The 27574-nt window shown below is 37.0% G+C and overlaps 1 protein-coding gene across 2 annotated transcripts in view; it reads right to left on the reverse strand.

The window, feature by feature from the left end:
- The window catches only part of TM2D1 (TM2 domain containing 1), a 266966-nt gene that overhangs the window by 205853 nt on the left and 33539 nt on the right, over positions 1-27574 (reverse strand). Inside the window, exon 6 of one of the 2 annotated variants that reach the window (XM_053693644.1) lies at positions 18744-22116. The exons of the other annotated variant lie outside the window; for it this stretch is intronic. Within the exon in view, the coding sequence (XP_053549619.1) occupies positions 22006-22116 (111 nt within the window). The 3' untranslated portion in view covers positions 18744-22005. Of the gene's footprint in view, positions 1-18743; positions 22117-27574 lie in introns of those variants that run through there. 2 annotated transcript variants of the gene reach the window in all.

Raw genomic sequence — 27574 nt, forward strand, 5'->3', positions numbered from 1 at the left:
ACCATCACACAAGTTGGAAAACAAATATTCCTTACAGTCAGTTTAGGAGGATTCGGCGTAACTGTACAGATATAACTACTTATGACACACAAAGTTTACTTCTCAAAAACAAATTTAAGGAGAAACACTACCCAGATGAATTAATAGAATTAGGATTCCAAAAAGCACGTTCTCTCAATAGAGAAGATCTGTTAAAACCAAAAGTTCTAAATAAATCAACAAAGGAGGATATAAATTTTGAATCTTCATTCATCACTAGATATAATAATAACCATAAAGAGATCAAAAAAATTCTGTTGAAACATTGGTCATTACTCAAACGAGATCCTATATTTAAATCAATTTTACAAGATAAACCCAGATGTACATTTAAAAGAGCCCCCACAATTAAAGAAAAGCTGGCACCTAGTAAGGTGGTTATGTGCAAACGTACGTTTAAAACCCCTAATAATAGTTCCTATATTTCTATGATGTCCAACACAGGAACCTTTAGATGTAAAAAAAACAGATGCCATATGTGCAAGTATATCACCAATGGCCTTAAAAACATTATATCCAATAGCACTGGAGAATCCTTTGCTATAACTCAAAGAATAACATGCAATTCCAACTATGTAGTCTACTGTATAACATGTTTGTGTGGCCTACAATATATAGGCCGCACCTGTAGGAAAATTAGACAGAGATGGTCAGAACATTTAAGATGTATCCTGAAAGGATCTGATAAATACAGCACCTCCAGGCACCATTTTTCCATCCATGGCAAAAATAAATGTGTCATGAATATTACTCCATTGGAAATTATCCCTGACACGAGTTTCCAGAATAGAATGACCAAATTGCGCCAGAGGGAAACTTTTTGGATATACCAATTCAAAACTTTATACCCAGAGGGCCTTAATGAAGTGATAGACTCTGCTGCTTTTTAATATATTTCTTTTATTCATTTAGTTCCTAACTAAAATAGTATATATAACATGATTATACATTACATACATCCTCTATGTATATAACATTGTTCTTTCACAGCACATTTATTTTGCACAGTATATATCACTATATTACATATTATACACATCACATACAACAATTATTGCTCATAATGTATCTTGAAAATCAAATCAATCACCCAAGCATTTTGTTTTAGACTACATATATATTAACTTGCTTTATATACATTACACATGGCCTTTTTATTCCATCTCTTTTAGGTGCTCATATAGTACTATGTTTATTTAGCACTTTTTTACAACACACGAGTTCAACAACTCGCAATTTAACAGACATTACTATACAACACATTCTCACCCAAGATTGGGATTTCACTAACTTTCACACACACTAAAATATATAGCGTGCTTATACACCCGTATATTCAGTAATGTCCTTAGTTTTTATTTTTGCACTTATTATAGTTTAACACGCATTCACTTATTCACGCTGAGTTATCAGCGTGTAACCTTTACAGTAAATTATCTTTTTCTTTATATTTTTTACACGCCATTCATATATCTAGTATCAATTTTTGTATTCACAAGAGTCAATACACGTATTTCTCACGTCACCAGACACACACCTCCTCTCTAATTTCTATAGAGCAGTAACATTGGACGGTTTTAGGTGGAACCGATTACAGTGTTCTCATTGGTTTAGCGACACACACACCCTTTTTTTAGTCGTCAACTATCAACTATTAATAATAACAAACTATCTATTCAGATTTATATTCTAGTCCACCTACAAATATCATTAGATTAGGAAAATTATTACAAATACGTAAATTACAGATATATATATTTTTTAATAATATTAGGAATTTTTTTCATATTAGCATTATTTTTATACGACTGAGACAGCTCAGAATGCCTATTTTTCGTGATGTACCTTATTTTAGTTTTTATATGACTATAGCAAATCGTTTATCATACTACACTTGGGATTACTTTTTATGCATATTGTATTGTATTTTTTGTAACGTTCTGTCAGCGAACCAATGTGGCTAATTAATGCAGCACCTGTGTAAACGAGATTCAGCTGATCAACATTAAGTTTGCATAGGTATATATGTAGGAGACTCCATTGTATCCAGTATCATTTGCCTGAGGAAAAAGCGCGGTGAGCGCTTAGAAACGCGTAGCATTGTAAAACAGGTGTATTTATATATCTGTGTATCTTTTATCCATTTTATTAAATACTTTTTTATATACATCGATACTGGAGTCTTCTTCTATTATCCCGACGTCCAACATTTGCATCCAGAGTTGATCTTCAACTGCAGTAACACTGCCTGGGTCTTTATGTGCACTAGGTCACTATAATATACCTAGTACGCTCCATTTGCACTACAGTGTGCAATACCATCTGTGAGTATCCCTTTGTCAGCACAAGCCGATATCTATCATATGTCCTCAATTGATTTGCACTAGGGGTCGCCCTATTGTTTTTCTCACAATTTCTAGATCACAGACACATATTCTGTTTTGGGAGGAGCAGCCATTGTCCGGTGCACAGTCTGCTGGGACACTGTGAAGTTCCCAGACCGTTCTCCTTGGCATTATCTCTGCCTTTCAATATTGTGAGTATGTTTGCACTCTATTTATTCCACTTATGAAAAATTGGCTACACTAGGAGGCGCCCTTCTCTTCTGTTTTGTTAAGGGGAGAATGGGTGTTAGTACATTTTTTTCTTTTATGGTTCAGAGGGAGGATATCATTTTGAACTATGACTCTTCGGCTTGCTGCCTGCCTGGGTATCCCTTCGGCAGGTTGATACAATTTGGGAAAATTCACTTAGCGCCTACTGCTAAAAGAACCCTTAGCTCTGATAAGTGACCCCTAGTGGTCAAAATCGTTTAGGAAAATCGGAAAATCAAAAGTATATCAAAGCGCCAGCTGACCGGCTTGGGTTCAGAAATGCAAAACCTATTCCTTCACAGTTAAAGTTAAAACAGAGTATTTATTAAAACAATATTAAAATGTAGCCGAATACAGTTGTTGTGTAGATTTTTTTTGCATACATTCACATGTAACAATTAACAATAAAACAATAAAACAATGAAAGGTACCTTCAAGGATAACAATAACATTGAGACAAGTTGTCCTATATCAGTGTTACCTGATATGGTTATGAATAACCCAAAGATGATTACATAGGGTGACTAAAGGATGTCCGGATTGGATAAATAAACGCACTCCCCTATAGTGGTGCTAACTACTATAGTTCCTTATAGCAGTGCTACTTACTATAGTTTACTAACCAGTATGGGGTTCATACAATATTGCTTTCAGTATTACAACAAAGATCCCTGCTAAAATACTTAAACAGTTCAGAAACAGGCCGGTTAGGGATATTCCTAATTCAATTTTGTTTTAACATGCAGATTACCCCAGAGTAGTGCTATCCCTCTGGAGATCTTTCTAAGTCCGTCCAGAGTGGGTTAGGGCCTCAATATGTATCAACTCCTATTGTTTCTACTTGTTGAATAAAAGGAACTGATCTACTGTACCTCACAAGGATCAGAGACCGTTCTCCGCTAGCGGATGGATATGATGATAAGTGTCGGTGAATATGTGCTGTAAATACGTGATCAAAATCAGGTGATTCAAATGTTAGGTGGTTCGAATGGTAATAATAAACAAATCACAAATATACAAATTATTCAAAATTCAGTGATGCTAATAAACATAGTGAAACATAACTTCTAACTAAAAAATCCTGCAATGAATAAAAGTTCAAAAAACGATGTGTGTAAAAACAGTACTCCAAAAGTAAATTTTCAAAGTGTTAAAGTGTGCTTCAAAGGATTCCCCAGATAACACTAGTGACCAGCAGGATACCAGCCGACAATATTTCGAATCAGAATTTTCTTTTATTCATTGCAGGATTTTTTAGTTAGAAGTTATGTTTCACTATGTTTATTAGCATCACTGAATTTTGAATAATTTGTATATTTGTGATTTGTTTATTATTACCATTCGAACCACCTAACATTTGAATCACCTGATTTTGATCACATATTTACAGCACATATTCACCGACACTTATCATCATATCCATCCGCTAGCGGAGAACGGCCTCTGATCCTTGTGAGGTACAGTAGATCAGTTCCTTTTATTCAACAAGTAGAAACAATAGGAGTTGATACATATTGAGGCCCTAACCCACTCTGGACAGACTTAGAAAGATCTCCAGAGGGATAGCACTACTCTGGGGTAATCTGCATGTTAAAACAAAATTGAATTAGGAATATCCCTAACCGGCCTGTTTCTGAACTGTTTAAGTATTTTAGCAGGGATCTTTGTTGTAATACTGAAAGCAATATTGTATGAACCCCATACTGGTTAGTAAACTATAGTAAGTAGCACTGCTATAAGGAACTATAGTAGTTAGCACCACTATAGGGGAGTGCGTTTATTTATCCAATCCGGACATCCTTTAGTCACCCTATGTAATCATCTTTGGGTTATTCATAACCATATCAGGTAACACTGATATAGGACAACTTGTCTCAATGTTATTGTTATCCTTGAAGGTACCTTTCATTGTTTTATTGTTTTATTGTTAATTGTTACATGTGAATGTATGCAAAAAAAATCTACACAACAACTGTATTCGGCTACATTTTAATATTGTTTTAATAAATACTCTGTTTTAACTAACTGTGAAGGAATAGGTTTCGCATTTCTGAACCCAAGCCGGTCAGCTGGCGCTTTGATATACTTTTGATTTTCCGATATCCCTTCGGGAGGGAATGGCGAGAGCACAAGGTGAGTTTGGTGGCGAGGTAAATTGGCGACCTTTTAGAGGCTCTATTCTCTTTCTGAGTAGTGAGGGAGAATTATTTTTTTCTCAGATTTAGAGCCCTTTTAAATTATAATATAAAACAATAAGTCTTGGGGGGAGGAATTCCCCTCCCCTAATCTGTGATTCTGGATAAAAATAAGGCATGAAAATATTTTCTGTCTTTTGTTCAGAAATAGCAGACTTGCATGGCTTTGCCAAAGGCAGCTAATTGCAGCTGCAAACCACACTTCTGATATTCCTGGCTGTGAAGGGGTTAATCAGCTGTAATACAAACAAAAGCCCATGGATATTTTTTTCTGAAAAGGAAGCCTGACTGGCTGGTCAAATGACAAAGTTGCTCTTTTACAACCAATTACAGATTCCAATTTGAGACTTGTATTTGTTATTGCTTTAAAAATAATCTCATACTAATAATAAAAAAAAGTATCCTTAAATGGAAATCCATACACACCATTCCACTAGAGCAGGGCTGTCTTGCCTCCGTCACCCCTCTTCCTGTGCATCCTTTGACCTATATCCTATGCTTCCACTTTATATCAAAGTAGTAAATGCAATATTAGAGGAGATAATTAAGAAACATACTTCTTACGATTGTGAAATGATCTGGATGGTTAATGTTTTTGTTTTCTCTTTTTTCTATTGAGGTACAGCTTGAGAATGGATAAATGCAATTTATAGGTGATCATCATTCTGTATGGACCTATAGCAAGATTGGAACTACAACCTAAATAACCTGTAACTCTGTAATATGTATTTAGAATTATCATAAGTTATGATTTTGTCTGTACCACTACAATTATTAATAAAAATGAACAAATAAAAAAATAATAAAAAAACAATTTTGTAACGAGGAAACTACATATTAAGGAAAAACAAATCAGCAGATGTAACACATAAGCTTATGAAATAATTACAACTGAACAAAACTTTAATAGAGCAAATCCACTAATACTAATAGGAAGGCAACAATAGTAGCCTTAAAGGGACATGAAACTCAATTTTTTTCTTTCAGAATTCAGAAAGAGAATACAATTTTAAACAACTCTCGTATTTAATTCTATTATCTAATTTGCTTCATTCTCTTGATATACTTTTCTGGAAAAAAAGCAGAAATTAATTACTGGGAGCTAGTTTACACATTGGATAAGTCAATAACATGAGACATATAAATGCAGCCACCAACAGGCAGCTCCTGAGCCTAACTAAGAAGCATTTTCAGCATAGGATACTAAGAGAACAAATCAAATGAGATAAGAGAAGTAAATTGGAAAGTTGTCTAACATCACATCCTCTATCTGAATCACGGAAAAAAGAAAAAAAAAATTAGGTTGTGTCCCTTTAATAACAATTTAAATACATGAAAATAAAGTCAAGAAAACAAAATCCTTGTTGAAATGTTCACCATACAACTCTACTCTAAAACATCCAACAATGAGTGCCATTATTTTTCTATCATCTTTCCATGCTAAAGAATCTCAAGTTGTATAAACTATTTTATGATAATTTTAAACCATTATAAGACCATTCTAATACTTTAAACCTAAGGCTGTGAATAAATGTGAGGGATAGTGATGTAACGGTATCAAGGGAACAATATTTATACTTCATACAGCGAGGTGAGCCAAGATGCGTATAAGAGATGGAAAACCTATAACACTGGAAGCTATTTATCATAACAAGCTCGCCTGATACAATTCCCATGTTGAAGCAATTAGGTTTGTGTGTTTCGTCATCCTTCATAAGCTGAGATAAGTCTCAAGCATGGTATATTGTGATCAAACACACATGGCCTGTAACTCTACTTGGATATTTAAAAGCTGCGAACTGTTCTGAGATTTTCTGTGTCAACTTATTGCCAAAAGTACAAGATGTACTGGAATCTAGTGAAACGCAGGACAACAGAAGCCTGGTGCATCTGCAAAGCAAACAATCCTATGTAAAGTACAATGGATTATAGAATAAAGGGCCCTGAAACCTGCATTTATCATTCATGATTAAGAATTGTGCAGCACTATACAAATAAATGAAAATAATAATAAAGATAGAGCAGCAATTTTAAACAACTTTCCAATTTACTTTTGTTATCAAATTTGTTTCATTCTCCTTTGTTGAAGGGGCCGCAATACACTACTGGGAGCTAGCTGAACACATTGGCTGAGACAATAACTAGAGGCATATGTGTGCAGCCACTAATCAGCAGCTAGCTCCCAGTTGTGCATTGCTGCGCCTGAGCTTACCAAGGTATACTTTTCAACAAAGAATATCAAGTGAACAAAGCAAATTAGATCATAGAAATAAATGGGAAAGTTGTTTAAAATTACATGCACTAAATCATTAAAGTTTAATTTTGACTTTAATGTCTCTTTAATATCTGCCAAAAAAAAGCAATCTTGAATTTGAAATGTACTTTTACAAGAAGTATTTTTGCTAATGGAAGGATATTTGAAACTGAAATACACTTAGGCCCAATTAAATGAAAAACAATTTATGCTTACCTGATAAAATTAAATTTCATGGTGGTGAGAGTCCACAATCCATTACTGCTGGGAATTACTCTACCCTACCACTAGGAGGAGACAAAGATTGCCAAACCCCAAGAGCTCTATAAAAACATCTCACAGGTACCTCAGTCTAACATATAGCCAAGCAAAATGAGGTAGGAAAAAAGCAATACAAGCAATAAAAGGAACAGGGGGGGGGGAAAGGAAATTTATGCTTACCTGATAAATTTATTTCTTTTTCGATACAAAAAGTCCACTGTTTCATCCTTACTTGTGGGATATCGCCTCCTGGGCAGCAGGAGGAGGCAAAGAGCTTAACAGCAGAGCTGTATAAATAACTCCTCCCAGCCTCCCAACCCAGTCATTCGACTGAAGTTAGGAAGAGAAAGGAAAAGCCAAGGAGCAGAGGTGTCTGAAGTTTAACAAAAAGTTAAAAACCTGTCTCATAGAACAGGACGGGCCGTGGACTCATCGTATCAAAAAATAAATAAATTTCCTTTCCTTTTTCAAGATACGATGAGTCCACGGATTTCATCCTTACTTGTGGGATACAATACCAAAGCTATAGTACACGGATGAAAGGGTAGGGACAAGACAGGGAATCTAAACGGAAGGCACCACTGCTTGAAGAACTTTCCTCCCAAAAACAGCCTCAGCAGAGGCCAAAGTATCAAATTTATAAAATTTGGAAAAAGTGTGAAGAGAGGACCAAGTTGCAGCCTTGCAAATCTGTTCAACAGAAGCATCATTTTTGAATGTCCATGAGGAAGCCACAGCCCTAGTGGAATGAGCCGTAACCCTCTTAGGAGGATGCTGTCCAGCAGTCTCATATACAAAACGTATGATACTCTTCATCTACAAAGAAAGATAAGAAGTCGCAGCTTTCTGACCCTTATGTCTACCGGAAAAAACTATAAGCAAAGGAGAGGACTGACTAAAGTCTCTAGTCGCCTGAAGATAAAACTTCAGGGCCCGAACCACATCTAAATTGTGAAGAAGTCTCTCCCTCTGGGAAAAAGGATTATAATACAAGGAAGGAACAACAATTTCTCGGTTAATGTTCCTATCCGAAACAACTTTAGGAAGAAAACCTAAGTTTGTTCTAAAACACTACCTTATCTGAGTGAAAAATAAGGTATGGAGATTCGCATTGTAGCGCCGAGAGTACTGAGACTCTTCGCGCAGAAGAAATAGCAACCAGAAAAAGAACTTTCCAAGATAGCAACTTGATATCTAAGGAATGCATAGGCTCAAACTGAGCCCCTTGAAGAAATTTGAAAACTAGAAGAAGACTCCATGGAGGAGTAACTGGTTTTAACACAGGCCTGATTCTTACCAAGGCCTGACAAAAAGATTGAACATCTGTTACACCTGCTAGACGTTCGTGAAACAAAAATAGATAGAACCGAAATTTGACCCTTTAGGAAACTAGCAGAGAAACCCTTCTCCCGACTCTAGGAATCCGAACTCTACTTCAAGAGGAGCCCCTGGATTCACACCAATGAAAGAATCTATGCCAAATCTTAGGGTAGATTTTTCAAGGTACAGGCTTACGAGCCTGAAACAAGGTCTCTATGACCGGATCAGAGAACCCACACTTGGATAAAATTAAGTGTTCAATCTCCACGCAGCCAGCTTCAGAGAAGCTAGAATTGGATGAAGGAAAGGACCCTGAATGAGAAGGCCCTTCCTTAACGGCAGTCTCCAAGGTGGTAGAGATGCCATCTCTATCAGGACCGCATACCAAACTCTCAGAGGCCATGCCGGTGCCATGAGTATCACTGACGGCCTCTCCTGATTGAATCGGGCAACTAAGCAATGAAGAAGAGCAAATAGAGGAAACGGTATGCTAGATTGAAGTTCCAAGGAACCTCCAGAGCGTCTATTATTTCCGCCTGGGGGTCCCTGGATCTCAACCGGTATCTCGGAACTTTGGCATTCCTTCGAGATGCCATCAGATCCAACTCCGGCTTTCCCCACTTGAGGATCAGCTTGGAAAACACCTCCGGATGGAGTTCCCACGCCCCCGGATGGAACGTCTGCCCAAGAAATCCGTCTCTACTCCCGGGATGTGGATTGCTGACAGGCAACAAGAATGGGTCTCCGCCCATTGAAATATTTTGGATACGTTCGTCATCGCTAGGGAACTTCTTGCTCCCCCCTGATGATTGATGTAAACCACAGAAGTTATATTGTCCGACTGGAACCCGATAAATTTGGCCGCGGCTAACCGAGGCCAGGCCAGAAATCGCTCTGAGTTCTATATAATGTTTATAGGGAGAACTGACTCTGACTGAGTCCAAAGTCCCTGAGCCTTCAGGGAGTTCCAGACAGCTCCTCACCCCAGAAGGCTGGCGTCTGGTGACTCAATTTCCCAAGCCGGCCTGCGAAAGCAGGTTCCCTGGGATAGATGATCCAGAGACAACCACCACTGAAGAGAATCCCTTGTCTCCTGATCTAGAGTTATCAGAGGAGACAGGTGTGTAAAATCCCATTACCTGAGCATGCTTAGCTGTAGAGGTCTGAGATGGAACTAAGCAAAAGGGATGATATCCATTGTCGCCACCATCAGCCCAATTACCTCCATACATTGAGCCACCGAAGGCCGGAGAGTGGACTGAAGGGCACGACAGGTATGTAACAACATTGTTTTCCTGACCTCTGTCAGAAATATTTTCATCGACAGGGAATCTATTATGGTCCCTATAATGGTTACCCTTGTACTCGGAAACAAGGAGCCTTTTTACCAGATTTATCTGCCACCCATGAGTACACAGGAAGGATAATACCAGGTTGGTATGGGATCTGGCTTGTTGAAATGATGACGCTTGAATTAGAATGTCGTCCAGATACGGCGCCACTCCAATGCCCTGTGGTCGAAGAACCGCCAGAAGAGATCCCAGCACCTGTGTAAATATTTTTGGAGCAGTAGCCAGGCCGAAAGGTAACATGAACTGAAAGTGTTTGCTAAGAATGCAAACCTAAGAAATTTGTAATGGTCCCCGTGAATGGGCACATGAAGGCATGCAACCTTTAGGTCCACTGTGGTCCTGAACTGACCTTCTCTGAGAAATTTGTCTTAGACTCTTGAGGTCCAAGATTGGTCTGAAGGTTCCCTCTTTTTTAGGAACCACAAACAGAACTGAGTAAAAACCCCGACCCTGTTCCTGTGCTGGAACGGGAACGATCACTCCCCTGTCAAAGAGATCCTCTACGCAACGTAAGATCGTCTCTTTTTATCTGGTCTGCAGATAATCTTGAGGGCAGGAATCTGCCGATAGGGGAATTTTTTTTTTTATTATTCCAATTTGTACCCCTGGGACACTATTTCTAAAGCCCAGGGATCTTGAACATCCCGCACCCAAGCCTGAACAAAAATTGATAGTCTGCCCAACAAGATCCTGTCCCGGATCGAAGACATGTCCTCCAGGCTGTGTCCAATTGAACAGCAGGATAAAAAGATATAACTTTGATCAAGCCAGATCCCATCAATGTCATCCCCTTGCAAGGAATCGCTAAAAGCTTAAACTTAGAGCATACATCCGTAGAACAGACTCTAACTAAAGGACTCTGAATTGGAACAACAAACCCCGAAGGGAAAAATTAGAAATAAAGGAAGTAGCCAACTCAAAGGCCTTCATCCTATCCTGGGTCCTTATCCAAAGGAGATTCTGACCTAGCAGCATCAGAAAAAACATCAGACCCATAGGCCGTCGTACTAGTGACAGTAGCAGAGTACCCAGAAGGTTGCCATTAGAAACCCTGGTGTACGTCTCCTTCTACTTCTTATCCATAGGACCTCTAGGGGAATCAAGGTTCTCTCGGCCAGGCTGGAGACTACTCCGTCCACCCCAGTGAATGCTTGTCCAGCCTCTATAGTAAAGCCCACTATGGAAAAATATATATTTTTTTAAATAATGAAAGCGTTCCTTCCATTCCTTAATAACCTACTGGACGGACTAGAGAATACCAGCAGAGTCGGAGTCGCCCCTGGCAGCTAAAAAGCTGTGCAACAGCATGGCAGTCCAGCAGGTTTTCAGAGGTCCTCTCCCTCCCATAGCCCTGTGGACAAAGATCAGCCTGAGTTAAATGTTTAGGCTATCTGGAATTAGGGCAGCAAATATGAATGGGAGGCGCAGTGAGAATTATGTCCCACCAGTTCCTATTGCTTTAAAGCCACCAAATGTTTCTCTTTTTTTTACTGAAGAGACTGATCTGGTCTAGGCTACACCCCAGCACAAAGTAGCACTCAGAGACACTACTTTAAAAATAATAAACACTTGATTGAAGAATCTAAACTAACACCTCACTTTGCCTCTTCCTATCACTAACACAGGCAAAGAGAATGACTGGGTTGGGAGGGAGGAGCTATTTATACAGCTCTGCTGTGGAGCTCTTTGCCTCCTCCTGCTGGCCAGGAGGCGATATCCCACAAGGATGAAATCCGTTGGACTCATCGTATCTTGAAAAAGAAATGTGCTTAAGAAAAAATAAAACACCACCAAAAATATAGTGTGGGGTCTTGTGGAGTCTCACCACCACAAAAGAAATTAATTTATCAGGTAAGCATAAATTATGGTTTTCTTTCATACAGGTGGTAGAGTCCATGATCCATTACTCCTGTTAACTAATGCCCTAGCTGTGGAGTCCACGAATAAAGAGACACAAAGGGTGGAATTTAAAAACAAGAATTTTAAAAGGGCATTTAAAATATTTCCGGGCATGGAGAGTCTATAAAACACTAATTACTAGTGGGATATTCACTCCTGGCCAGCAGGAGGAGGCAAAGAGCACCCAAGCAGAGCTGTTAAGTATCACTTCCCTAACCCATAACCCCCAGTCATTTGGCCAAAGGGAAACGGAAAAAGAAGATAAAAAAGGGTATAGAGGTGCCTTAGAACTAGATAAAAAACCTGCCGTCTTAATTTGAATAAGGGCGGGTTGTGGACTCTCCATGCCAGAAATAAAATCATCAAGTAAGCATACATTTTGTTTTCTTTCCTATGGCATGGAGAGTCTACAAAACATTTTAATTACTAGTGGGAACCAATACCCAAGCTAGAGGACACAGAATGAATAGGGAGGGAAAACAAGACAGGTAGACCTAAACTGAAGGCACCACCGCTTGAAGAACCATTCTCCCAAAAGAAGCTTCAGCTGAGGCGAAAGTATCAAATTTATAGAATTTGGAAAAAGTATGAATACAGATTTGCTCCACAGAAGCTTCATTTTTGAAAGCCCATGAATATGAAACGGCTCTAGTGGAATGAACCATAATTATCTCAGGAGGCTGCTGTCCAGCTGTCTCATAAGCTAAATGGATAACGCGTCTCAACCAGAGAGAAAGTAGTAGAAGTGGCCTAACCCCTACGCTTACAAGAGAAAACAAACAGGGCAGAAGTCTGCCGAAAATCTTTAGTTGCTTGAAGGTAAAATTTAAGAGCACACACAACATCCAAGTTATCCAAAAGACATTCCTTCTGGGAAGAAGGGTTAGGATAAAAAGGAACAACAATTTCCTGATTAATATTGCGATCCAAAACTACCTTAGGGAGAAACCTGAGCTTAGTACGAAGGACCGCCTTATCAGCATGAAAAATAACGCAAGGGGAATTACACTGCAGAGCCAAAAGTTCGGAAACTCTGCGAGCAGAAGAAATAGCAAGAAGAAACAAAACCTTCCAAGATAGTAATTTAATACTAACAGAATGCATTGGCTCAAACAGAGCCTGCTGCAAAACTATGAACAAGGTTAAGACTCCAAGGAGGAGCAACAGATTTAAACACAGGCCTAATTCTGACTAAGGCCTGAACAAAAAACTGAACATCTGGCAGAACTGCCAGACGTTTATGCAGAAGAATAGACAGAGCAGAAACCCTTTAAAGTACTGACTGACAAATCCATCTCTAGGCCTTTCTAAGGAAAAGCCAAAATTCTAGGAACCCTTATTTTGTTCCAAGAAAAACCTTTTGAATCACACCAATGAAGGTATTTACACCATACCCTATGGTAAATTCTGTGAGTAACCGGTTTACGAGCCTGAATCATAGTATCTATGACTTTCTCAGAGAAGCCACGTCTAGCCAAACTTAGACATTCAATCTCCAAGCAGTCAGCTTCAGAGAAACCAGATTTGGATGAAGAAAGGGACCCTGAAGTAGAAGGTCCTTCCTGAAAGGTAACCACGGTGGAAGAGATGACATCGTCACCAGATCCGTGAGCCAGATCCTGGAAGGCCATGCAGGAGCTATTAGAATCACAGAAGCTCCCTCCTGTTTAATGCTAGCAATTATTCGTGGAAGCAACGCAAACAGAGGAAACAGGTATGCTAGATTGAAGCTCCAATGAACCGCTAGAGCATCTACCAGAACGGCTTGAGAATCTCTTGATCTTGAACTGTACTTTGGAAGATCAGATCCAACTCTGGAACCCCCCCCCCCCACTTGAGAGTTATCATTGTGAAAAACTCTGGGTGGAGAGCCCATGATGAAATCCATGGAATGATGTCCATGGAGGCAACTATCAGTCTAAACACCTCCATGCATTGAGCCACAGATGGATGAATAGCAGACTGGAGAGACAGGCAAGAAACATGAAGCTTGGATCTTCTGACGTCCGTCAGAAAAATCTTCATGGACAGGGAATCTATGATTGTTCCCAAGAAACAAAACTTGTATCTGGAACAAGGGAACGCTTTCCCAGATTCACTTTCCACCCATTGGAACATAGAATAGACAACATCTTGGTATGAGATCTTGCTAGATGAAAAGATGGCACTTGAACTAGAATGTTGTCTAGATAAGGCGCCACAGCAATACCCTGGGACCTCACCACTGCCAGAAGCTTGGTAAAAATTCTGGGAGCTGTAGCAAGGCCAAAAGGAAGGACAACAAACTGGAAATGTGTGTCCTGGAAGGCAAACATTAGATACTGGTAATGATCCCTGTGAATAGGAACATGAAGATACGTGTCCTTCAGAACTATGGTCGTCATGAACTGACCCTTTTGGACCAAAGGAAGAATAGAACGGATGGTCTCCATCTTGAAGGACGGAACCCTGGGGAATAGGTTGAGACTCTTTAGGTCCAGAATGGGACAAAAAGTGCCTTCCTTCTTGGGAACTACAAATAGATTTGAATAGAATACTAGACCCTGTTCCTCTAGAGGAACTGGAACAATCACTCCCAGGGATGATCGGTCCTTTACAAAGTTTAAGAAGGCCTCTCTCTTTATTCGATTCGCAGATAACATTGACAGGTGAAACCTGCCCCTGGAAGGACAAGATTTGAATCCTATTCTGTAAGCATGGGAGACTATATTGCCCAAGGATCTGGAACATCACGTATCCAAGCCTGCTGAAGGAAAGAAAGCTTGCCCCCCACTTGATCCACTACAGCATTAGGGGCAGCCCCTTCATGTTGATTTAGAATCAACGGTAGGCTTCTTAGCTTCCACCTATTCCAAGGCTGAATGGACCTCCAAGAAGACTTGAATTGATCCGACTTGGAAGAGGAAGTGGAAGACTTCTGTCCCTTGAAGCTACGAAAATTAGAATTCTGGTGACCCTTAGGACTATTATTTTTATCCTGAGGTAGGAAAGAACCCTTTCCACCTGTAATGTCAAAAATAAATTTCTGCCAGACCAGGTCCAAACAAGGTTTTACCCTTGCAGAGATAAAAAAAAAAAGCTTGGACTTGGATGTAACATCTGCAGACCAAGATTTTAACCAGAAAGCTCTGCAAGCTAAAACAGTAAAACCAGAAATCTTAGCACCCAACCTAAGAACTTGCATGTTGGTAGTCTCTTCTAGGATAAGTTTAGATAAATCATTGCACCAATAAGATGCTGCTCCCGCAACTGTAGCAATACTAACAACAGGTTGAAACTGTAATCCCTGGTGAATGTACATCTTCTTCAAAAAAGCCTCAAGCTTCTTGTCCATGGGATCCTTAAAAGAACAACTATCTTCAATAGGAATAGTAGTTCTCTTAGCCAGGGTAGATATAGTTCCCTCTACCTTGGGCACCGTGCGCCACGAATAAAGTCAGCAACAGGAAACATCTTTTTAAAAACAGGGGACGGGGAAAAAGGAATCCCTGGTTTCTCTCATTCCTGAGTTATAATATCTGCCATACAGTCTGGAACTAGAAATACTTCCACAGATGAGGGCACATCATATTCCCTATTAAGTTTACTAAACCTCTTTGGATTCTCCGCAACATATTCGGATTCTTCCAAAGTAGCAAGAACTTGCTTCAAAAGAACTCAAAGGTGTCCTAACAAATCAGAAATGAATCTCCTCTGAATATGCAGAATTTGTCACTACAGTATCAGAATCTGACAATTCCCCCTCAGAAGCCACTGAAGTATCATCTTCATTAGATAATTGAGACAAAATGACTAACGCAACTATAGTGGAGTCAGCCTTACTAACATCGATATGTTTAGATTTCCTCTTACGTTTATCAGAAACCTTTGGAAAAGCTTAAAAAGCAGAAGTAATCTCCACAGCGAAATCCCTAGGGGAAAAAAAAACAACCCCCAGGAGGTTGAGATGAACCGCAGGGCACTGCATGTGAAGCTTGGGAAACTTGAGGGAAAGCTGAGGCGTAGCTAGGATAACACTATCCTGAGACACAGGAGGCTCAGGGAGAGACATCTTATCTTTAAACTTTAAAGTTTTATTTAAACATGAACAAAACTGTACAGGAGGAATTATCTTAGCCTCCAAACACAATAAGCATTTTTTAAACAAATCAACTTCAGTATTAGTGTCCATAATTGTGTATCGGTTCACAATTAACAAAAAAAAAATTAAATGCCAAATTAAGCTCATTTATGCGCTATACCCAGCACTACGGAATTTGGCAATGCTATACAAATAAATGATATAATAATAATATGAAGCAATAAAACAAATAATCACTTAAAACCCTCAATTCTGCTGAGGTCTTTTACCCCTCCAGAAGTTGCTATCCCACTAGCACAGAAAACCGGACAGACCCGGTAGCAAAAAACACCAGTTATCAGAAAAACCCAAAACCACTTGACACTGTAGGATAAAAGAAAATGCAGCCTCCACACTCGCCGCAGCAAACTCCGATCTGAACAGAGAAGCTGAAAACTGGAAGTGCCGAGGAGCAGTCATGCGCAAAAACCAACAGCAGCACAGCAAAAGTAATTAGGCCAATAAGCTGAGCAGAAAAGGTATTGCAACAAGTATAACAAACACCTGCCAAACACTCCATAAACTCTCCAATCTCTGAGCCCCCAATAAAAAATGATGCCTCTTTTCACATAAAAGCAGCCCTAAAACAGATTCAAATACTTTCCACAAGGATTTAACCCCTATAGTGCCGATACCTCCAAACCTAGAAGGGAAAGCACTTACCTATGGATCCAGCTGTGTCAGGCAGGAGCTGTTTTCGGAGGTGTGGCAGCTTCACCTTATCTACCAGGGACATATAGAAAAGAAAGAACAGAGTAACCAACTCTGGCTTTCTATAATAGGGGTAGCAATAATGTTATAAGTATAAGAAAAGACCACCTCGTCGTCTTCTGCTTATAGCCACCATTACTCTTACTAAACAGATTGACATGGACACAGCATGGCCCCAATCCTTGCTTGCAGGGAAAAGTACCCATTAAAATGATTAAAATCTTCAGACCCCATCTTTGCCATCCTCCCGTGATCAAGGCAAAGAGAATGACTGCAGGTTATGGGTAAGGGAAGTGATATTTAACAGCTCTGCTGAGGTGCTCTTTGTCTCCTCCTCCTGGCCAAGAGTGAATATCCCACTATCAATTAGAATGTTTTGTGGACTCTCCATGCCATAGAAAATAAAGATTCACAAACCATACCCCATATACATCCCTCTGACAAGTACTGTACTCTGAGGGGTAAATGGGCCTCAACATATACTGAAAATCCCTGTCACTGAAGAATGCACATCTTCAACCACCATCAGTGGAGGCAAAGTAAGGACTGAGGTATGTGTGAGGTGGGAGAGGTTTCGTAGAGTTCTTGGGGTTTGGGAATCTTTGCCTCGTCCTAGTGGTAGGGAAGTGTAATTTCAGAGCTTATAGTGGCCCTCCCAAACGCTTACCCCTCATCTCTTGTGGCCCCAGGGAGCTGGATGGAAGGGTTAGTATTCAAACCCCTTGATCTCAGCTCCTTTAGGCCTTAGAAACCCCTAAAACCTTGCTCTTACAAACGGTGTGTCAGGGTTTTAAGAGGTTATTTAAAAAAACAAACAAAAAAACCCTTTGTAATGTCTTCATTATTTATTTTGCCCACTTTACCTTTAAAATGTTTGGTTATTAGTACTAAAACAATTTTGCAATATACATTTCTTATTAATTTTGAACTTTTTCATGTACCATAACTCTTAAAATTGTGGCTTTTCTAATTCTCAGAACTGGAAATGTACACTGCTGACTTTTCAAGGCTAACCCTGCTCCATTACCTGGCCCTAATTGGCTTTAACAAATAAGAACCGCACCACAATTAAGTTTATGCAAGGTTTTGTTAGCTGTCTAATGCGGAAGAAGGTGGGCGCTCGCGGCATTCAGGTCTTTTTGGTGCCGGATTTCTTTTTGTGAAAATGCAGCACACCAAGATCTGGATTTGCACAGCGGATGCCATCTTGAGAATTTAGCAGCTTACGAAGCTGCCGATTGCACAGACCTAGTTAATACTAACATTAAGAGCAGGGCAGAAGTAAGCAAGTACCTACAAATAAGGCATGTGGAGTTTGGCTATTGAAAAGCAATCACAGTAAACAAGAACAGCGAAGTCTAAACAACAGAAATATCTTGTTATTACAGGGTGTTAACTGTCCCTTTACTTGACCTCATTGTCGTTCTTTCACTTTCCCCCAGAAAGACAAGCGGACAAGCTATAGGATCTAGAACCTTCACCAGCAATATTTTGATCAGTGCAGAATCTTATATGTGATGTCAATAAATGGCTACAGTTAAGGAGATAAGATTAACTTTTTTCCCCCTAAAGGGTATGTCCATAGGCTGCAAAACTGAACATTGCTAACTAGTTTTAAATACACTTCTATTGTATGTAAATCTTTCACAAAATATGGCTTAATTGCATGTATAAAAAAATACTGTCATGTCCCTTTAATTTCTCACAGCAACATCCGCTGTATAGTGCTTTCCAATCTGCCACAAAGCATCTAACAATAATAGATGTAAGTTAGAAGTAAAGCTCAGAGCTGTAAAGCACTTCTCTCACATTGCAGATCAATACAATGTTCTTTTGAAATCTAATGGTGGAAAATAATTTAGCTTCAGCAATACAAATAGTTCTGAACCTAATTCATTCCTTATGTTTCAGTCTTGCTGTGCTTGGCAGATACTGATAACACGATGAGAGATTAAAAGCAATGTACTGTTCTAAGCATAATACACAACAAAACCACAGTTACTTTTCAAAACATAAGCTATTTTTTATTAGCACAAACAACGGTCAGTACAGTCAACAAATGGAAGAACAAAAATGTAAAAGCAGAATTTAGTAAAGGACAAATTAGCACAGGCCATGGGATACACAGGGGAGCTACAAGGCAATGCTAGCTTGTGCTCCTTTATAAACTGCTTACATCTTATGGGAATTGCAAAGGGACATAATCATCTTTTTTATCTGTGTAAAAACTTGTAACTGACCCACAGTCCCTAGAAAGGCCAAGAAGCCAATTCTGTAACCTGCAAATCAGCTGATTTAGACAATCAGTAGCTTTCGGAATACCAAGGTTGAAGATTTAGAATTTTGGCCTCTCTAGGGAGTGAAAGACAAAGCAAGATGCGATTAATATACCTTTAATATATTCTACTTAGATGTAACAATACTTAAAAGGGATTTGGAAGTCAAAATGGGGGGGGGGGGGGAACAACTTTCCAGATTACTTACATTATCAAAATGTATATGCACACTTTCAGACACCAGCTCCTACTGAGCATGTGCAAGTATTTGCATTTGAGATTGGCACATGGCTGTTACAATACACGGGGCAGGAAAACAAAAAGTAACTTTTAAACTTGCAGAATAAAAAAAAAAAAATCTCATTTGAAATTCAAAATGCATTGTATTATGCATAACCTACTGTAATTAATGGTCCTTTAATAGAAGTAAAAATAACATTTAAAAGTACATTTTAACTTCCGTGTCCCTTTAATTATAACGCCTAGTCAGAAATCTGTTTTATTTTAATACTTGTAAAGAGTCATTCCTTGTTTGTCTCCTAATATATTCCACTGAGTCAAATAAAATGTTCTTTTCTTTGCACAGTTGCACTTAGATCATACAATAAAAATAAATAAAATAACGTAATAAATTATGCTTGGTCAATGTTTATGTAAGGAAAGGGGGGGGATATGTGAAGGTGAAACATTCTTAATATAACAATATTTACAGGTTTAGTTCACTATAACAATATTTACAGGTTTAGTTCACTATAACAATATTTACAGGTTTAGTTCACTATAACAATATTTACAGGTTTAGTTCACTATAACAATATTTACAGGTTTAGTTCACTATAACAATATTTACAGGTTTAGTTCACTATAACAATATTTACAGGTTTAGTTCACTATAACAATATTTACAGGTTTAGTTCACTATAACAATATTTACAGGTTTAGTCTACGGACGTTTTTTCTGCAAGTATTAAAAGGGACAATCTAACCAAATTAAACTTTTATGATTCAGATAGGGCATGTCACTTTAAGCAACTTTCTAATTTACTTTTATCATCAAATTTGCTTTGTTCTCTTGGTGTTCTTAGTTGAAAGCTAAACCTAGGCAGGCTCATATGCTAATTTCTAAGCCCTTGAAGGCCGTCCCTTATCTCAATGCATGTAACCGTTTTTTTTTTTGTTTTTTTTTTAACAACTAAAGGGTGTTAATTCATGTGTGCTATATAGATAACATTTTGCTCACTCCCTTGAAGTTACTTATGGGAGGGCACTGATTGGCTAAAATGCAAGTCTGTCAAAAGGACTGAAAAAAAGGGCTTAGATACAAGGTAATCACAGAGGTAAAAAAAAAAAGATTATTAATATAACTTGTGCAAAACTGGGGAATGGTAATTAAAGGGATTAACTATCTTTTTAAACAATAACAATTCTATTGTAGACTGTCCCTTTAACTACAATTGTATCTTATTGCATTTGGCTATGTTTTTGAAGTTAACAATTACAATAGTAAAGGTACTTCCTGTTAGGCTCCATTTATTTGCCTAGGACTGAAAAGACACTTGCTTTTCAAAATGTTTACAAAAGCACAGAAAGATATTTTACCAACTTTAATGCACATAAGGAACTGACAAAGTGGCTTCTGCATATCTTTAAAAAACAACAACATACATTTTGCTCCTTTCTTTGCACAAAAAGGTGGTTGCCAAAAAATCTAAAACTCATATGAAATTCAGATTGTATTTTTGCATTGTGTTTTTAGTATGCACCTGTTTATTATGTAATTCTATTTAATAGTCTTTTAAAAGACATCCTAACGCAAAAATTACATGTGTTAATTACGGACAATGTGTGTTTAACTGTTAAGGGGTTAAACACACTGGTTAAAGGCTGTGACACACTGCAAGCGATCCGGCGCAAGGCAAAGCAGATGCTTCGCACCACATCTAAAGTTCAAATATTTCAACTCTGAGCACTCAGCTACGCGACCAGGCAGGACACACTGAGCACGCACAGCCGCATCATCATGAAGCAGAACACAGCCAGAGAGCCAATCAAGAATGGCAGTTACATGTAGCCACCAATCACTGTTTTTTTTCTGCTGGGAACTGCAAATGTTGCATTACAAATAAATTTAACTCATTTGTGGTGGCCAAACCCATATTAAGCTAGGACCAGTTATACAAAAATGCCAAGTATGATGGTGTAAAGCATGTCACGCTTTGTTGTAGAATGTCCCTTATTAGTCATTGATAAAACAGGAAGTGCATGTTTGTGAACAAAAACTTACCTCTAGGGATAGACTGCTCACTACAGTCATAGAACTATATATTTTTTTTTTTTTTTTAAAAGCACAGTAAGTTTCAAAATTAAAAAAGTAATTAATTTAATAGCCTTTCAAATGTAAGAAAGAAAATATTACTTTAAATCTCCAATTAAATGTGTAACTTTGCACATGGCTTTTTAATCAAGATCAATTGGAAAACTAAAATATATATAAAAAAAACAAAACAACTTTGTGATCTGCAAATGCAGAAAAATAAACTCTTACTAACAAAGCATATATGCCCAGCTGCTAGAAAGATAAAATGGAAAAGGCTGTGTCGGAGGTTATTTAATGTCCAACCAAAGCATTTTCTTTGCAACACGCTTTATTCTTTTTGACTTTATGTGGAAAAGACAGCAACAAACTCCTTGTAAAACGCATCTTTAAACTGAAAATCTTAAAGCACCTTTTTGTTCCCCCTCTCATGTTTCTTTGATTTTTCAATTGCTGGAATGAGGACGGGTTGTACACACTTCTTGATATGTATTTGCCATTAGCGAGCGACTGGGGAGACGCCTTGTAAAGCATTACATTGCTTCCAGTACCAGTTATAATCCAGAGGTAAATCCTCTGCATCAATTAGATACACTAGAAGGAATACTCCAGGTCAGATCTTTAAAAAAAAAAAAAAAAAAAAAATCTATTATAGAGACTTGCTAGTGGATTACGGGTAGGACTGCGTTTTTCTAAATGTCTCATTGTTAATACTAAGTCGGACAAGTCTAGCTCCGTAGTAATCAATAATATAGCTTGATCCATCTGATGGTCCCACAATCTGTAAGAAAAGAGAAAATGTATATATGAAATAACTGATAAAGCAACTGGGCTGGCGGACTTTTTTGAGCATTTGCCCCTAAAACAGAAAATTAAATCCTGGTCGCCCATTTATAAAACAGACTCATACAAAAAATAATTAACTTCTACAAAGTCAGACAATAAAATAAAAGGATTTGGGCTCCTGACTCTTTGGGCCTCATTTATTTAGCTACGATTGCAACTTCGGGACCTCAGCATTTTAGACTCGGTGGTCTTAAGACCGCTACTACTTAACTTCTTCTGAAATTCCTTTTCACTTAAAGGGACAACATACTATAAAATTGTTTTTCCCTTAATGTGTTTCCAATTACGTTTTTACCAGCTGCAGAGGATAAAATGTATCAGATTTGTTTTTAAAGGTTTGTGTATATGAAATAGCTGATTTTGTGTTTTGAAGCCACAACCTAATAAAATGATTTGAGCTTGTTGGTATAATCAGATCTCATTACTTTATCACATTGTGTACATATACATGTATCTGTATCTTATATCTGTAGGTATAATCAGATCTCATTACTGTATCACATTGTGTACATATACTTGTGTCTGTATCTTATATCTGTAGGTATAATCAGATCTCATTACTGTATCACATTGTGTACATATACTTGTGTCTGTATCTTATATCTGTAGGTATAATCAGATCTCATTACTGTATCACATTGTGTACATATACACGTGTCTTTATCTTATATCTGTAGGTATAATCAGATCTCATTACTTTATCACATTGTGTACATATACATGTGTCTGTATCTTATATCTGTAGGTATAATCAGATCTCATTACTGTATCACACTGTGTACATATACATGTGTCTGTATCTTATATCTGTAGGTATAATCAGATCTCATTACTGTATCACATTGTGTACATATACATGTGTCTTTATCTTATATCTGTAGGTATAATCAGATCTCATTACTGTATCACATTGTGTACATATACATGCGTCTGTATCTTATATCTGTAGGTATAATCAGATCTCATTACTGTATCACATTGTGTACATATACATGCGTCTGTATCTTATATCTGTAGGTATAATCAGATCTCATTACTGTATCACATTGTGTACATATACATGTGTCTGTATCTTATATCTGTAGGTATAATCAGATCTCATTACTGTATCACATTGTGTACATTTACATGTGTCTGTATCTTATATCTGTAGGTATAATCAGATCTCATTACTGTATCACACTGTGTACATATACATGTGTCTGTATCCTATATCTGTAGGTATAATCAGATCTCATTACTTTATCACACTGTTTACATATACATGTGACTATCTTATATCTGTAGGTATAATCAGATCTCATTACTGTATCACATTGTGTACATATACATGTGTCTATCTTATATCTGTAGGTATAATCAGATCTCATTACTGTATCACATTGTGTACATATACATGTGTCTGTATCCTATATCTGTAGGTATAATCAGATCTCATTACTGTATCACATTGTGTACATATACATGTGTCTGTATCCTATATCTGTAGGTATAATCAGATCTCATTACTGTATCACATTGTGTACATATACATGTGTCTGTATCCTATATCTGTAGGTATAATCAGATCTCATTACTGTATCACATTGTGTACATATACATGTGTCTGTATCCTATATCTGTAGGTATAATCAGATCTCATTACTGTATCACATTGTGTACATATATGTGTGTCTTTAGCTTATATCTGTAGGTATAATCAGATCTCATTACTGTATCACATTGTGTACATATACATGTGTCTGTATCCTATATCTGTAGGTATAATCAGATCTCATTACTGTATCACATTGTGTACATATACATGTGTCTGTATCCTATATCTGTAGGTATAATCAGATCTCATTACTGTATCACATTGTGTACATATACATGTGTCTGTATCCTATATCTGTAGGTATAATCAGATCTCATTACTGTATCACACTGTGTACATATACATGTGTCTGTATCCTATATCTGTAGGTATAATCAGATCTCATTACTTTATCATATTGTGTACATATACATGTGTCTGTATCCTATATCTGTAGGTATAATCAGATATCATTACTTTATCACACTGTGTACATATACATGTGTCTGTATCTTATATCTGTAGGTATAATCAGATATCATTACTGTATCACACTGTGTACATATACATGTGTCTATCTTATATCTGTAGGTATAATCAGATCTCATTACTGGATCACACTGTGTACATATATATGTGTCTGTATCTTATATCTGTAGGTATAATCAGATGTCATTACTTTATCACATTGTGTACATATACATGTGTCTGTATCTTATATCTGTAGGTATAATCAGATCTCATTACTTTATCACATTGTGTACATATACATGTGTCTGTATCTTATATCTGTAGGTATAATCAGATCTCATTACTTTATCACATTGTGTACATATACATGTGTCTGTATCTTATATCTGTAGGTATAATCAGATCTCATTACTGTATCACACTGTGTACATATACATGTGTATTTATCTATCTTATATCTGTAGGTATAATCAGATCTCATTACTGTATCATACTGTGTACATATACATGTGTCTTTAGCTTATATCTGTAGGTATAATCAGATCTCATTACTGGATCACACTGTGTACATATATATGTGTCTGTATCTTATATCTGTAGGTATAATCAGATCTCATTACTGGATCACACTGTGTACATATATATGTGTCTGTATCTTATATCTGTAGGTATAATCAGATCTCATTACTGTATCACACTGTGTACATATACATGTGTCTGTATCTTATATCTGTATGTATTATCAGATCTCATTACTTTATCACATTGTGTACATATACATGTGTCTGTATCTTATATCTGTAGGTATAATCAGATCTCATTACTGTATCACACTGTGTACATATACATGTGTCTGTATCTTATATCTGTAGGTATAATCAGATCTCATTACTGTATCACATTGTGTACATATACACGTGTCTTTATCTTATATCTGTATGTATTATCAGATCTCATTACTTTATCACACTGTGTACATATACATGTGTCTGTATCTTATATCTGTAGGTATAATCAGATTTCATTACATTATCACACTGTGTACATATACATGTGTCTGTATCTTATATCTATAGGTATAATCAGATCTCATTACTGTATCACATTGTGTACATATACATGTGTCTTTATCTTATATCTGTAGGTATAATCAGATCTCATTACTGTATCACATTGTGTACATATACATGTGTCTTTATATGATATCTGTAGGTATAATCAGATCTCATTACTGTATCACATTGTGTACATATACATGTGTCTGTATCTTATATCTGTAGGTATAATCAGATCTCATTACTGTATCACATTGTGCACATATACATGTCTGTATCTTATATCTGTAGGTATAATCAGATCTCATTACTGTATCACACTGTGTACATATACATGTGCCTGTATCTTATATCTGTAGGTATAATCAGATATCATTACTGTGTCACACTGTGTACATATACATGTGTCTGTATCTTATATCTGTAGGTATAATCAGATCTCATTACTGTATCACACTGTGTACATATACATGTGTCTTTATCTTATATCTGTAGGTATAATCAGATCTCATTACTGTATCACACTGTGTACATATACATGTGTCTGTATCCTATATCTGTAGGTATAATCAGATCTCATTACTGTATCACATTGTGTACATATACATGTGTCTGTATCCTATATCTGTAGGTATAATCAGATCTCATTACTGTATCACATTGTGTACATATACATGTGTCTGTATCTTATATCTGTAGGTATAATCAGATCTCATTACTGTATCACATTGTGTACATATACATGTGTCTGTATCCTATATCTGTAGGTATAATCAGATCTCATTACTGTATCACATTGTGTACATATACATGTGTCTTTATCTTATATCTGTAGGTATAATCAGATCTCATTACTGTATTACACTGTGTACATATACATGTGTCTTTATCTTATATCTGTAGGTATAATCAGATCTCATTACTGTATCACATTGTGTACATATACATGTGTCTGTATCTTATATCTGTAGGTATAATCATATCTCATTACTGTATCACACTGTGTACATATACATGTGTATTTATATTATATCTGTAGGTATAATCAGATCTCATTACTGTATCACACTGTGTACATATACATGTGTCTGTATCTTATATCTGTAGGTATAATCAGATCTAATTACTGTATCACACTGTGTACATATACATGTGTCTGTATCTTATATCTGTAGGTATAATCAGATCTCATTACTGTATCACATTGTGTACATATACATGTGTCTGTATCTTATATCTGTAGGTATAATCAGATCTCATTACTGTATCACACTGTGTACATATACATGTGTCTTTATCTTATATCTGTAGGTATAATCAGATCTCATTACTGTATCACACTGTGTACATATACATGTGTCTTTATCTTATATCTGTAGGTATAATCAGATCTCATTACTGTATCACATTGTGTACATATACATGTGTCTGTATCTTATATCTGAAGGTATAATCAGATCTTATTACTGTATCACATTGTGTACATATACATATGTCTGTATCTTATATCTGTAGGTATAATCAGATCTCATTACTGTATCACATTGTGTACATATACATGTGTCTGTTTCTTATATCTGTAGGTATAATCAGATCTCATTACTGTATCACACTGTGTACATATAAATGTGTCTTTATCTTATATCTGTAGGTATAATCAGATCTCATTACTGTATCACACTGTGTACATATACATGTGTCTTTATCTTATATCTGTAGGTATAATCAGATCTCATTACTGTATCACATTGTGTACATATACATGTGTCTTTATCTTATATCTGTAGGTATAATCAGATCTCATTACTGTATCACATTGTGTACATATACATGTGTCTGTATCTTATATCTGTAGGTATAATCAGATCTCATTACTGTATCACACTGTGTACATATACATGTGTCTTTATCTTATATCTGTAGGTATAATCAGATCTCATTACTGTATCACATTGTATACATATACATGTGTCTGTATCTTATATCTGTAGGTATAATCAGATCTCATTACTGTATCACATTGTGTACATATACATGTGTCTGTATATTATATCTGTAGGTATAATCAGATCTCATTACTGTATCACATTGTGCACATATACATGTGTCTGTATCTTATATCTGTAGGTATAATCAGATCTCATTACTGTATCACACTGTTTACATATACATGTGTCTGTATCTTATATCTGTAGGTATAATCAGATCTCATTACTGTATCACATTGTGCACATATACCTGCTTCTTTATCTTATATCTGTCCTTAAAACAATCACCAATACTTTGAGAGA

The sequence above is a fragment of the Bombina bombina genome, chromosome 10 (genome assembly GCF_027579735.1).
Source record: "Bombina bombina isolate aBomBom1 chromosome 10, aBomBom1.pri, whole genome shotgun sequence".
NCBI lineage: Eukaryota > Metazoa > Chordata > Amphibia > Anura > Bombinatoridae > Bombina > Bombina bombina.